This window comes from Zonotrichia albicollis, chromosome 16 (genome assembly GCF_047830755.1).
Source record: "Zonotrichia albicollis isolate bZonAlb1 chromosome 16, bZonAlb1.hap1, whole genome shotgun sequence".
Classification (NCBI taxonomy): Eukaryota; Metazoa; Chordata; class Aves; order Passeriformes; family Passerellidae; genus Zonotrichia; species Zonotrichia albicollis.
The window spans coordinates 9,109,494-9,124,204 of NC_133834.1; the positions used below are offsets into that span (position 1 = coordinate 9,109,494).

The following is a 14,711-nucleotide window of genomic DNA, read 5'->3' on the forward strand; positions in this document are numbered from 1 at the left end:
TTCCATTGCCCTCGCTGCCCCAGCCCCTGGCACTCTCACAACATCCTGCATCTCTTCCTGCTCTCTTGACTTAAAATGCAGAGCACAGCCCCAGCCACGCTCAGTGTCCAAAGAGGCCACTCTGTTTACCTGTGAGAGCAACCTGTGCCACAGCCTGACTCTGGTATTTAGACTCTGACCTCTCACAGATTTGCCTGGAGCGATTGACTTCTAGGTCCATTCCTATTAAAACTCCAACTAAGGGTGAAGAATACATCACTTATGAATTATTGACAAAGTTTAATGCAATTTGTGCATTTTACAGTACTGCCTGTTCAAAATATTGTGATTAGTTTGTACCTGTTGAGTGCTGCATTTATCAAAGAATTAAACTGAGAACAGAAGTCAATGGGTGTTTTATTAGAATCAGTTGTCAGATGATTTAGAGTGATAAGAATAAAATTTGTCATGAAGTTGCATTTTGTCTTATTCAATATCAAAACTACATTTCAAGGCATGAATCAAAATTATAGCAATGTCTGTTCTTAATGATCAGTTCAGACTATCACATTAGCAGTACTTGGAGAGTAAAAAGAAATTGATATACATGTAAGAAATTACATAGTGGGATTTTTTTTCCTCAATTCAGATCACAATTATCCCTTGGCTTTGCTTTTCAGGTGGCTGAAATGCATGGGGAGCTGATTGAATTCAATGAGAGGCTGCACCGTGCTCTGATGGCCAAGGAAGCTCTGGTGTTCCAGATGAGACAAGAGCTCATTGATCTGAGAGGGCCAGTGAGTATTTGTTTATTGCACTGCAGAATATCCCTCTGGAATAGCTCAGACATGCTCCTCATGGTGAAATATCCATTAGCTTGTAAGAAATAACAGATCTGTAAAGAATTGGCTTTGAACAATTCCTTTCCTCTTAACTATTCCAGATTATGCTTTACATTTTACATTTTCCTTTTAAAGGAAAGAAGATACCCTTTTATGTTTATTCTAGTTGTAAATTAAGGTAAAAAGCTATTTCTGTTTTGTTCTTAATGCTCCTGCAATCTGGTTTTCTAACAGCTGCTACTTCCTTTGATTCTGCAGGTATTAGTCCATCATTGCATTATTATGAACTTTTGTACTTATGTCCTGTTTTGTGGGAGCACAGCTGAAATAAAATGTTCTTGTGTCCTTCCCTTGGTAGAATATTGGTTGTAAAAGAAAGTGATCAGTAGGTTTTATGTGCTTCATATTTTCCCATAAACAGCTTATACACACAAAGTACTTTGTTTTAGCATCCTTTGCACATAAAGCCCTAATAATGGTACTCTTGCCTGCATTTTCTATATCTTTCAAAATTACATGCTTTTACAAACCCCAGTTTGTTTCTTTACAAAACTGTAGCAAATGTTAACATAAAGGACTCACAAGGGTGACATGTTCACAATCTTCTTGCAGGATTTTGTTTTTCTTTTATTGATTGTCAGGAATAGTTTTTAGTGGCTTTTATAGAATTGAATGTTGAATTGTAATTTCCTTATAATATTATGCTTTCTTAATTGAAAACATAATAGCCACTGTTTGGAAATTATTTCTGTTTTGTAAATAAAGGTCCCTGGAGATTTAAGTCAAACATCTGAAGATCAGAGTTTATCAGATTTTGAAATGTAAGTTTCATAATTCACAAATTTTTCTCTTCATACCATCTCTGGGAAAGGAGAATAAGCAAAGAGATTCAATAATTTGCTTTTCCTCTATTGTTTCCAATAACTGCATTCTTAGCTGTGGTGTTCCATTGTTAAAAAGCATGGAGAGCTGCACAGTCCATGCCCCAGTGTAGTTAATAATGCTGAACTCAAGGAGTTTAGATTTAGCAAGATTCCCTTGGAGTGCTTTTTAAATGCCCTAGGTCTTGGTATTCTGCCAAAGCACCAAGAAGTTTCTGGTTTGGGTGCTCTGGGTTTGAAGGGTGCTGGTTGCTATTCATCATGTGATGGACTTCCTCATTTACAGAAGAGCTCCTAATCAATGCTTCAAAAAACCCCAAAGCCCCACTAGCAGCCCTCCCCAGATCATTTGAGAGTGTTGTGATTTGGAATTTTGCCTTTAGTAGTCAAACTAATGAATCTTGCTTTTGTGGATGAGGGGTTGAAAATGTGGCTGATGTGTTTGAATCATAGAAATTTAGAGATGGATGACAAAGAGTGGATGGAAATGGCTTCTGCAGAATTGTGCATTGCTCTTCTGTTATTTAATGAACTTTACCTGAGATTTGTCACTCAAAATGTTGAATTTGTTGAAGTGAATAATTTTTGCTTCATGTGTATAATCAAATGTTGTCAAATGCATGCTGTGAAAAAAAGCCCCAAACCCCAGAAAACCTGCAAAAAGAATTGTTTCACTTGGGTTAATTTTAGGGAATGTTTTTAGATTCAGAACATAAAAAAAGTTCAGGCAGAACTCCAATTTTTCTGTTTCTTCATTTGAAATTTTAAGTTGCTTTATTGATTACTTTGATCATTATTTAAATCATTGCATGTAGTTTCTTTGCCATTCTTATACATAAATATGATTCTCTTTTTGAAGTTTTTCTCTCTCCTCCTCAGATCCAATCGTGCTCTCATTAATGTTTGGATTCCCTCAGTCTTCCTGCGTGGCAAAGCTGCCAATGCATTCCATGTTTACCAGGTGAGTGAGGCAGCTGAGCAGGGATTTTGTCTAGAAGTTTCTGACTGAAGTAGCACATGTTAATAATTTAAATCTCTGTGTATAATTTCATTAGAGATCAACTAATGAGCAGCAGCAGTAACTTCATATATATTCATCCATAGGATTGTGTTGATTATTCAAATAGCATATTTTGAGGCTTGACTTGTAGTAGTTTAATACTTTAAAAGCATGCTAATAAGATGACTCCATTGGTCAGGGAGTTTAACAATTCAATATTAATCAGTAAAGCCTTCTTCAGTATGCATGTACATGTTTTACTTCAGTTTTGGGGATAACATTGCTTGACAGACAGATGTGGTTTACTGTAGTAGCTCACTTGAAAACATCTTGAATAATGAAACAATTCTACACTGTGTTATTGAACATGTTCACATTGTGTTCTGCCTCAGGCAGGTCAGAATTTAGGGGTTTGTGCTCCAGCCTGACTTGGAGCTGAAGCATTGCAATTTTATACTGTTCCTTGATTGCTGGATTCCTGGTTTCAGAGCAGTGACCCCTCCATGCATAGAATGACAGGGTGAACTTCAAGCACTCTCATGTGCTGTCCTAGGCTATTTACATTTCTTTATGTGTGGATTGTTAGCAGCTGCAAAATTTCTCCACTTTTGTTTCAGCCACACGTACTTAGTTCTGAACAAGATTGCTGAAGCTTGTTAACATTCCTCTCACTCTGAATGATGGTTTTTTTTTGTAGAATTTTGAATCATTTATGAAGTGTTGGCAGGTAGTTGAAAAATACAGGAAAACACCCACCCTTTGGCCAGTAAAAGACAATGAAAAATAAGACTTGAGGTAATGGAAAGAAAAGCCACCAGGATGGGAACAGTTAGTAATTTGTTCAAAAGCACTGAATAATCAATCAAATAGAGATGCACAGGTGTGTGAAAACCCAACTTGTTGACAAGTGTAATATTTTTGTCTTTCTGGCTTTCACATATTTCTGCTGTCACTGGCTACAGATTCTCAAACCCAGACACAAGTCTGCCAACACAGAAATTCTTAAAAGCATCGAGATCTCACCCCACCTGTTACACTAATGATGATGCAGCTCCATGTCCACCAGAAGAGCTCTGGTTTCTACTGCTCCTTTCCTAAGTTGCTCTGTGTTGTTTTTCATCCTGCTTGAGCAGGTGGGGTAGACCAGATGGTCCACTGTGGTCCCTTCCAACCTTACCTATTCTGTGAATTTTGTGAAGAATTTAATGAGTTTGTAATTTTACTTGTAACTCTATCAAATTAGGTTACTGAAGAGTTCAGTATTTGTCATGAAGTTTGACTGGATGTAACTGTACAAGTGGGTGAATGCAAGAGGAGGGTGGATACAATTGCAGAGCATCTCAATTAGTTTGGAAAATTATCAATTTATCAGTTCCACAGTGTCTGTTACCTGTTTTCATGGACTTCCAGAAGCTTCTGAAGAATGTAAGAACTAGGAGAAGTAAATATGGGTTGCTGTGCCTCTTCAAAATCAATGTCAGTTTTGCACTTGTGCTTCTTAAACCTGAAAAAGAAATTAATGACCTGTTAATTTGCATATCAAGAAGGCCTGACCTGGACAGGATAAGAATAGACTACTGCAGGAGTTTGCTTATTGTGCTTGCTTTTTAAAATTTAATTTTATGTTTTTAAATTGAATGTGGATTTGTAGTGCTGTTTTGAAGGGCATTTCAAAGCATTTCTTTTTGTGTCATGTTAACATCTGTTTTGGATGTTAAAAATCAGTGCATTTTTCATCCTTAAAAAAACCCAGATGTTGCTCTTCAGTAAACACAGCAGGAAAAGTTTCCAGCACCAGCATACTTGTCACATAGTTTCAGCCATCAAATAGTTTCTTTAATTTCTGTTGAGGATTAAGGATTCTGGACAAGCTCAGACATAGAACTGTGGACTCTGAAAGCAAGCAGCATTTTATAATTAATCCTATTAGATGTGGAAATTTCAATCAGACCTCTGTATTTGTAGAGTTACACTGCACTCTTGCAGTAATATTTAACTGGCAGAATTAACTGGTTATGAATCTTGAGGATTTCAGAACAAGCTCTGGAAACGTGGCCAAATCTTATGCTCAGTTTGAATGGCTGAGTTCAGGGGGACAGTTGTGAGCAGCAGATAATTCAGTGCCCCAGTTTAGCACTATCTGTTACTGTCTTAAAAATTAACAGAGCTGGGGATCTGTAGCATTCAACTGTGGATGTTAGAACAATTAGAGGGGGTATAAATTTTAGGGGGAAAGCAATTTAGAATTGCATGTGCAGTTATTGAGTTCAATTAAAAATATTTTTTCACTTGCTTTCTCCGAATATAAAATAGTAACAGAAAAATGCATATTTTATAATCTCTGTTCACCATGGAGTTGTTATGGGTTATTCTCATTCTGGATTTTTCCTTGTGGAGAATAGCAGATTGTCTGTTTTAAATGAAATGCCAGTAGCAGATCTTCTTGAATAAATAAAGCATAAATCTCCACATGCAGTGCACCAGGAATTCAAAGGTGAAATAGCTGAAAAGTGACTGATAAATAGCTTCTGGCTTGCATACCCCAGATTTTAAAGTAGCTAATCTGACATAATTTTAAAAAGGATTTAGAGAGGTCTAAAAAACCAAGTTGTTACAAATTATTAGGAAAGGGATAGACAAATGGAAATGCTATTATGCTGTGTATAATCTCTGGTTTATCTGTGTGCAGTTCTACTCCTCTCCAAAGAAATATATCAACTCCAAATAATATGGGTGGAAAAAAAAAAGATTTTTCACTGGCAGAGCATATTAGAAATTCTTAGCCTGCAAGAAAGGCAACTGAGAGGAGAATACAATGGCAATCTTTCAAATCATGAAGGAAATAGAGATGTTTTTGACTGTTCAAAATGCAAATTGAGGCATTCATTGAAACTATTGCTTTGCAATTTGAAAACAAGTGCATGGCAGTGGTCTTCTCCACAATGTATAAAATGGGGTAATACTGGAAGTTTATGGGGTAATACTAGAAAATCATTCAGCTAATTAAACTGAAGAAAAATCAATCCAAATGCAAAGATGTGACTTCTTTCTAAGGAAATCCCTAGATAGTGATATTTTTGAATAATAAATACTACTATACCTCATGTTTATATTTAAGTGTTCTGGATAAAATACATTTCATAATTCTCTAAGGAGTTTTCTGAACTGTTGAGATCAGTGTGCCTTGCTGTAAGAGCAGGGTGCAAGAAACTTGGAGGTGATTTTAATTAAACATTAGTTGCCTTTGGAATGTTATGCTAATAATGACTAATTTAGTCCTAAAATGGAGATATATTAGGTATGATGACAAAATATCTTTCCTTCCAACTAATGCTTATCTTTTGTGCATGGCAAGCTCATTCTAAATGTTTTCAGAGCACATCCTCTCTATTTGTACTTGCTCAAGTTTGTTTTGCTTCAGGTTTAGTTCTTGACTCCTGTCTTGCCATTCATTAGCACTGACAGATTACTAGTGCAATTAATTTTGCACCTGAGTAGAAAAAATAATTAGACGACCAGTTGATGTCTTTATTACCAAGCAACAAATCATAAGGGTTGTTTGGACTTCAGTGGATGAAATGATCCAGGCTGTGACAGGAGCTCAGACACCCATAACCATCTCTGCAGCAAGAACATGAGGCAGTTACCCAAGGGCAGCTTCAGAGGTTCATTCTCTTACAAAGTTTCTGATGGCTATTACTGGGTGGCAGAATGATTAGTTATAAACATTACAGCACACAGCCATATATGGAGAAATTCATTTGTTTTGTACCAAGTCACACTTAAGGAAGCCCAGTCTGGGCTTTAAACAGATAATTTAACTATTAACTATAACTATTTAACACCAGGGTCATGGTGGCAAAAGCCTTCTCTTCCAAACAAACAAACAATTTAGTTTCTCTACGTTGCTTTCTGATGACGGCTGTATGTCATCTCTGCAGTTTGATGCCCGTGTCTTTTGTGTGGCAGACATTGCTCACCATTAGAAAATAATTTCTTGTCTAATATATTCATGGACATACAGACAGAATCCAAATCAGAATTAAAAAAAAAAGCCATTTTCATTTTACCTCTAGATGGTGATAGTTAGATGCAATTTCTTGAGTGTGTAAAGCAAGTTGAATATTGCAGTAATATTATTTTGTCATATTTCTCAACTGTAGAGTATCTTGTTTTCATATACGTGTGGATTCCACTTTCCTGTGAAGTGTACAGCAAATGCCATTAGTCATGCCTTTTGTTGCTATAATTATCAATGCCTGACACTTAAGATAATGAAACTGAGATTTTATGATTCCTAAAGTGATATCAATATTTAAATGGCTTCTTGCAAATCCGCCTTGTTTGCAGAGCAGTGAACACTTTACATTATAAACCAAATAAGTTCAAAGATTAATATGCTAATCAGACAAGACTGCTACTATTTGCATATGAATAGGACACCCTAAGACTATAATCAATAAACATTTCTTACCATTTTTTAATTCCTTTGACTATCTTCAGTCTTGCTGTTTAGTATTGGCTGACATATTTGCTTATAATTTTTCTTTTTATTTTACTCTAATTGATGTTTTAAGATCTGTTATTTTTCTCTGCACTTCGCTATGAAAGGGCTTTTATCACAGCATTATTTAGGTCGGAAAACACCTCTAAGATCATTGAGTCCAACTGCTCCCCAGCACTGCTAAGGCCACCACTAACCCATGTCCCCAGAAGCCAAATGCTCATGGCTTTTGAATTCCTGCAGGTGTGGTGGCTCCCCTGCTGCTGGGGCAGCCTGTGCTGGGCAGCATTTCCATGGAGAAGTTTCCCCATCATTCCGTGTAAACCTCCCCTCATCCTGTCCCGTTCCCTGGGGGCAGAGCCTGCCCCTGCCTGCTCCAGGCTCCTGTCAGGGAGCTGTGCAGGGTGGGGAGGTTCCCCTGAGCCCCCAGGTGAGCCCCCCCAGCTGCTCCCCACTGGAGTTCTGCTCCAGCCCCTTCCCCAGCTCTGTTCCCTGCTCTGGACACGCTCCAGCCTCAGAGGGAAGGATTTTCACAGAAACACAACATCAAAGGGATGGAGGAGAACAGTGTCTGATATCCAAAAGGGTTTGAGGAGGACAGTGCCCAGAAAATACTTTGAGTGAGAGATGAAACAGGGAAAGCACAGTCCAGGATGTGCCAGCTGGGCCTGTTGACCTTGAATTTAATCACAAGGCAGCACGGCCTGGGTATTTCCTCGAAGGCTGAAAATGGAAGGCAGTGGACTGGCAATTAGGAGTTGAAAGGTAAGCAACAAACTAAACCCAAAAAATTCAACCCAAAGTTGCATTTTATTTTTTCTGATACACGATGAATTGGATGACTTCAGCAGCTGCAGAGCTAAGCAGGCAAAAAGGAGAAATAAATAGTCTTCTAATCATATTCCATTTCAGTGCAGCTCAGGGCAAGTAGAGAAGAAAATGAACTGGAATGATTGGGAGAATTTGAAAGAAAGATGTTGCTCATGGCATCTCAGAGTAATTTGAGAGTGTGTGAGCCAAAAAGGTTGAATATCTCACTTTTTCTGCAGTGGGACCCAAGGATGCATCAAAGAAGCATAAGAGGAAGCATAAAGCAGAAAAACTTTTAAATAACTGGGTATATGGAGGGGGTATAGAAAGATGAGATCAGTCCTTGGAGACTTCTGTAATTATTTCTTTTTTTAAAGGAAACAGAATTACAGCTTACTACATTGATTTGTTTAAAGTGCTGGATGCAAAAAATCCTAGGAAAGTAAAAGTAGAATCTCTATTTTCAGATTATTTTGTAACTACTTCAGAAAGAAGCAAGTAATTTATATTCAATAAATATCTAAACTAAGTACTAGTGATGTTATGTATTTTAGAATCTGATGGATGAAATAGCCTCCTTTCCCTTGCCTGAGCACCCCCAATATTCTGTTTGGAGAAAAAGGTGGCACTAGTGTCATTTTACCTATTTTCTCTTCTGCAGAAACTTCTTTCCCTGCAGTGGTTGTCATGCATTGCAATGACTGTGTGGTTCAAAGTGCATGTTTGTGAAATGACGTTAATTATCTTGGGTAATTATAAGTCATACTTCACTGTCAAAATCAGCTTATTATCTGTTGAGTGATTTTTTTTTTTTTTTTTTTTTTTGGTGCTGATTTGATTTGTATATAAAAAGACAGAAAATACTGATTCCATGTAGCGAAAGTGGAGGCAGTGTTGCCTTTGTTCTCTAGTGGCCGGTCACTGGGGTGCTGCTGTGGTGAATAAAGCAGGGCTGCGACTGCAGGAGCAGTGATCATCACTCTGCTGGCTGTAATTGAGTGCATAAGCCTAAAATGTGTGACATGTTTCTCTTTAGTGGAACAATATTGGCTGTTTTTAAGGTCTGTGCTTTGATATTGATGTGTCATATATTTGACACTATATTGTTCAGTTTTATGACCTGAATAACAGAAAGTTGAAGATTTAACATAAATTATATTGAAGTATTTGTAGTCTTTGACCATTTTATCCACTTGCACATACTGAAATAAAAGCTTATTCACTCTAATTCCTGTTATGTCTCTATGGCACACAAAAAGCTGCTCCTATCACAGCTGAAAAGTTTCATTGTTCCATTTGTTTTTCATTATGCAGAAAATTCTTAAATTGGATCATTTTCAAAGGGGGAACTTAACCATAAATGCAGGCCTGCAGCTGTCTCAAAATATAACTTGCATTTGTATTCATTTCTCACACTTCAGAGGTAACTTTGGAGAATTGAGCTTGAATTTGTATTCTTAACAGAATCCCATTGTCCAGAAGTGAAGTAAAATGAAACTGGTTCTTATTTTTTTTATTAATACTTTTTACTTCTTCTATATGCTTTGAGTACAGAAATACATAATTTTGATAAACTTTTGATAAACAAGTAGAAATACATTACTCCCAAGTTGAAATACATTACTCCCATTTCATAGTTGCTTTTCTAACAGGAAAAAAGATAATTTCAATCCTCTGAGAACAATTATTTATTAAATGGTAAACTTTGATCAAAATCTCTCTTCATGCTCCTGAATAATTGAGATGTGCATTAAAGTTGAACCAGAGTTTTAAGAATTTATTATCCAAAGTGCACAACTGTGGACTAATGATACTCCAAGATTTGTAGTGTTATTTAAAAGCAAATGTAAGGGAAACATTCACCAGTCAAGATTACCTGAGTTAACATCAAAAATGAATGGTGCCAATTAGCTTGTTCTGGTTTGGTGTTCATGCTGATTGGGTTGTCCCTACCAAACCAGTTGCTAATTTTCCTTCTTTCCACATGCTTGGGCATTGATTTGAAAGTATGTAACAAGAGGATTTTGTGAGGGAAGGAAGATAGAAATACATCAATACAGTAGAATTACAGTAATACAAAAGTAATAGTTTTTCTATCATCCTTTTTCCCCCCCTTCTTTTAATGCTTACTTAACTGGTAAATGTCACAGGAGCTTCCTTAGTGTAGCTTCTTTTTGCAGTCCTTTTGCTCTCCATCATTTTTTTCCATGCTCAAAACTTTGACCTTATCCAGCCTAGGATTGATTCTTTACAGACATTCTCAGTATTCTCTGTGTCCTTTGAAGTGTTCTGCTGCTGAAATGTCCTGAGTTCTCTTGTATCTTGTGCCATTTTATATGTGGTTTAGTAGAGTTTTCACTGCTCACCTTCCTTTAATATTATTCCATTCCCTTTGGAATGGGACAAGGACTCAGAAGGACTTTGACTTCATCAGCACTTTTGTATTTGTGGAGCCCCATCAATAGAGTTCTCCGTCTTAGAATTCATTTTTCATTATGTATTCAGTCCATCCTGCCAGGAAATGGGAGCCACATTTGCAGGCAAGATTCAGGAGTAACTTCGTGTAGGGAATATTCTTCCTGATGTTTAATCTGGAATTTTACATCGTGGATGTCATTGCAACAGGAGAAGGGTCTGTAATATCTCAGTCAGTATCTCTTGCTGCCAGCTGTACTGGAGAGAGAAAAAAGTGAATCCTCAACATACCAAACAATACTTTGCATCAGAAAAGAGAAGCACCCACATGGGACTATTGCAGATCAGAAGGATGAGTGTTGATTACAGCATTTGGTCTGTGTACACTGGAGCAAGTTAGAATTTTGGCTTTTGTCCTTTATTTTCCTCAGGCTTTTATATGTAAGAGGTGATGAACTGTGTCAGTTGTACCAGGCTGTTACCAGAACTTGATAACAGCATTTTGGACTCAGAACTGCTTGAAGATGCTTAACCTGTTAAGAAACTTCTGGCTCAAACCCCAGTGCCATGGGAGCAGGATTTTTCATTTAAGGATGCAATCATTGAACTTGTGCTTTTACGTTGATTCTCTGAAGATGTTTGGCATTTCAGTAATATTATGTGAGCGGGTAGTAGACTGACAAACACTGTTAAATTACACCTGTTATTGCTATTGCTCTCCAATCTCTGACTTCAGACGTGTTTGTGATGAGAAAATAACAGACTAATTCATTAAACATACTTATTAACTGAAATTTTTCTTAGAGCTGCCCTAGCTCATAGCTACAGAAAGGTTACCAGTCAATCTTTGCGCAGGAGACCCAAGCAGAAAGTGCTCTTAACTAACAAACAGAAACTACTTAACTTTTTATATTCAAGATGGTATTAAAGTGAAATCCTTTGTCTCCAAGTAAATATTCTAGCAGTGATTTTGATTTAGTCTGTACATTGTCATTACCCTGAAAATTATTTAAGTAGGTTAGGAATTGGATGATATCAGGAAAACAGAGGAATCAGAAAGGAAATAAAATTATTTAATATTAAACTTTTAAATTGATCTGAGAATAAACTTGAAAGTAGTCATTTCAACTTTCTAGAACATGGCCCTAGGATAACTATATGCCTTCAGTGACTAGACTAGGATAAGTTTATCCAAATAATTCTACATTTAGTGTTTACTTAGTTTGATTTCCCAAGTGAATGTGCGTTAAGAGTGTAGCAATCCCATGGCTTGGGAATAGTATTCCCCTCTGAGAATATTATTAGAATACTAAAAATTTAAATGTGTGCTGCATCATGAGCTTTAATGTACCTTTCACAGTCTATTAGTTGATTGTCAATAAATTCAATATGGCACGGGGCTCCAAATGTTGCATTTTTGTTTCTTGCTGTTTAAATGAAATCAATATCTATGTACATAGAACAGCAGTAAGAAATTTTCCAATAGTTTTATCTAAGAAATCAATCTATGTTTTTGCAGTCCTGAAAAATTTCAATTACAGTGTACAGATTCCTTAGTTAGTTAACTGTGGGTTACAGCTTAGCAGGTAATGTTAAACTGCATGATTCATCAAGTCACATGTGCAAAGATAAGTGCTTAGTTAAATTAGGATTTCCATATTAAATAACTTAGTTTAAAATGATTTAACCTTTTTTTTGTCATTCCTGCCCCCAACAGGGAGATTGAGACATGAATCTTGGGAATGTATACAGAATTACAAATAATATACAGGTTGAAGTGAGAATAGGCAGGGAGAGGCCTTAGAGCCGGGTGAATAAAGATTTTAATATAATTTTTACTACATTAAATAGATTTGATTAGAATTATGTAAAATAGTTGCATTTCATGTATTCCTTTATTTGCCTTCAAAGATGTACTCAATTGTTAAAACAGATAGTCCTGTAGGTGTTTTAATTATTCTGGCTTTGTTTTCAAAGTGAAAAAGAATTCTGAATAGTTCTTGCAGACTTACTATTGTGGTTCCTTCATTACAGTATCTGAATTCTTGTTACCAAAACTAGTTGAATTTTTGTTTACATATGCATTTGTAATTCACAATACTCTGGATCTTTTCAATTTAGATGTGCTAATTTTGGAATTATAGCATTCCTTTTTTGGAATGATAGTCTTCCTGTAGTAAATGTATTAGTGTTTTCTACACTGAAATATTCTAATTTGACAAAATTTGCGTGGTATCTGCATAATACAGTGTATTTGCAGTGTTGCAAAGAAGCCTCCTATAAATTTGAGAAACTAGGTGTCTGAAGAGAGAGCTTCAGAACGACCAAAGCATGGGCAGTGTTTGTGGGAAAACACAGTCACTTAATCTCTGAAATACTTCCAGTCCTTAGAAAAATTGAATTTTTTCTCTGGAGAACTTGCAATATCTCAGAGAGAAGGACCATACCTCAGTCACCAGGAAAGGCTGCAATTCAGTGTTGAAATTGGACACATCAAAATCCAAATTTTATTTTTATCTAGTTTCCACAAAAATACAGTTGTTACTGCCCACTCTGTGTGACCGTGGTTGGTGTTGCTTTTTTACATAAGCATTCTCCTGATATTTGCCTTGCAATTTACTACTAAATTACTGGGGGATTTTGGAACTGCAAGGCAGCGTCATCAGTACTGTTCTAGTTTAATTCCTGATGTAAAATACTGAGATTATTAACATACACACACACATGCATGAATGAATAAACTACAGATTGCATTGAAGGAGCAGAGGAAAAGGTCACTCTGGATCTTAAGTTCTGATGCTTGGTTTAGAGTTTCTGACTTGTGCTGTTTCAGCATTCTTTTAAACTGTGCCATTCCCTAGGAAAGAGTGAAATCTCAGTTTTCTGTAAGTATATTTCACTTCTGCATGACATTTTCCTAGAGAAAGCGAATATTTAGCATGTAATTGGTAATAAGCTCATGAAATAATGAGCAGCAAACAAAAACAGAATCACAAAAACTACAGCTGTGTTAAATTATACTTAATGTCCTATACAAGCTGAAAGAATGAACTGTGTTTATTTTCCAAACAATAAAATTTCTAGTTTAATTTTCAATGTAATTTTGTTAGGAAGTAAATTAAGTTTCATACTTTGGATAAAATTAGGTTTTGCAATTCTGATGCTACAAAGCTAATTTACGAAGTTGAAAAACTGTGTTGAGGACATAGAAATCAATTTCATAGTGGTATTAAATTATTTTTTCCCTTTGGTCACTGTGTAGTAGAATATGCTGGAAACCATGGTAACAAGAAGTGCTGCCATGGTTGCCCCAGAGTCATGTTAAAATGAGCAAGCTGTGTTTGTCTTGATTAAAATAGGAGAAAGAGAGAAAAAGGAGGAAAAGGGAGAAGGGATAGAATGAGGTTAATGACGTGTGCAACAGCACCAGCAAATGCAGTCAGCCGTGGATGTGGGGCCGTGGGTCCTGGAGCTTGTGGTGTCTCACATGAAGGTGCTGAGCCAGGAGGCTTTGGGGAGTGAAGGACACACACCAGCCCTGCTTTTCTTTACATGATTCCCTTCCCTGTCTGTGTTTTGCAGGTTTATATCAGGATAAAGGATGATGAGTGGAATGTCTATCGAAGGTATGCAGAGTTCAGAAGCTTGCATCAGAAGTTACAGAATAAGTACCAGCAAGTGAGGACTTTTAACTTCCCACCAAAAAAGGCCATTGGAAACAAGGTACTTGAACTCACAGTATCAGTAGAAGTTGGGGGAAAACCTCTCTTATCCATACACAAAAAATGAGGTGACTCGAATATTTTCATACCTGCTGGTAGCTGCTGTTTTCATAGACTTTCCCCCTGCCAGCTGGAGATTCACTGATGGAGGTAATGCATTGGTTTTTCCACTTACTGAGAAGTTGTATTGAATGGAATATTGGTGTAGTACACAAATGCACAAACCCTCAAAAACTCTGCTAGACAGCCTTGTATGTAAAATGAAGTCTCTTCTCCATTTCTCTCCAAAAAAGTGCCAGCAATTAACACTGGTGAGTAATTAATCAAATCTTTCTCTAAATTTGAAAAAATATGAATCTAAATTCCTTGAATTCCTGCACTCTTCACCAACACTTTTAAGTTCTTTAAACCAGCTTTTTAAAGACATATAGGTACTTAATTCCTGTAATCTGTATCTTTGTGTCTTAGCCCTGCCATTTTAAAATGGGAATTTGTGTTCTTCTGTCATATAGGGATTTTGAAATGAAACAGTAAATATTGTAGTATGTATGTAGTAAA

The 14,711-nt window shown here is 36.6% G+C and overlaps 1 protein-coding gene across 2 annotated transcripts in view; it reads left to right on the top strand.

Moving 5' to 3' along the window:
• Window positions 1-14,711, top strand: part of SNX29 (sorting nexin 29) — a 99,270-nt gene that overhangs the window by 39,990 nt on the left and 44,569 nt on the right. For both annotated transcript variants that reach the window (XM_026793833.2, XM_014267510.3), the window contains exons 16-19: window positions 660-776; window positions 1,587-1,642; window positions 2,582-2,663; window positions 14,014-14,154. In XM_026793833.2, coding sequence (XP_026649634.2) covers window positions 660-776; window positions 1,587-1,642; window positions 2,582-2,663; window positions 14,014-14,154 — 396 coding nt within the window. The remainder of the gene's footprint in view (window positions 1-659; window positions 777-1,586; window positions 1,643-2,581; window positions 2,664-14,013; window positions 14,155-14,711) is intronic.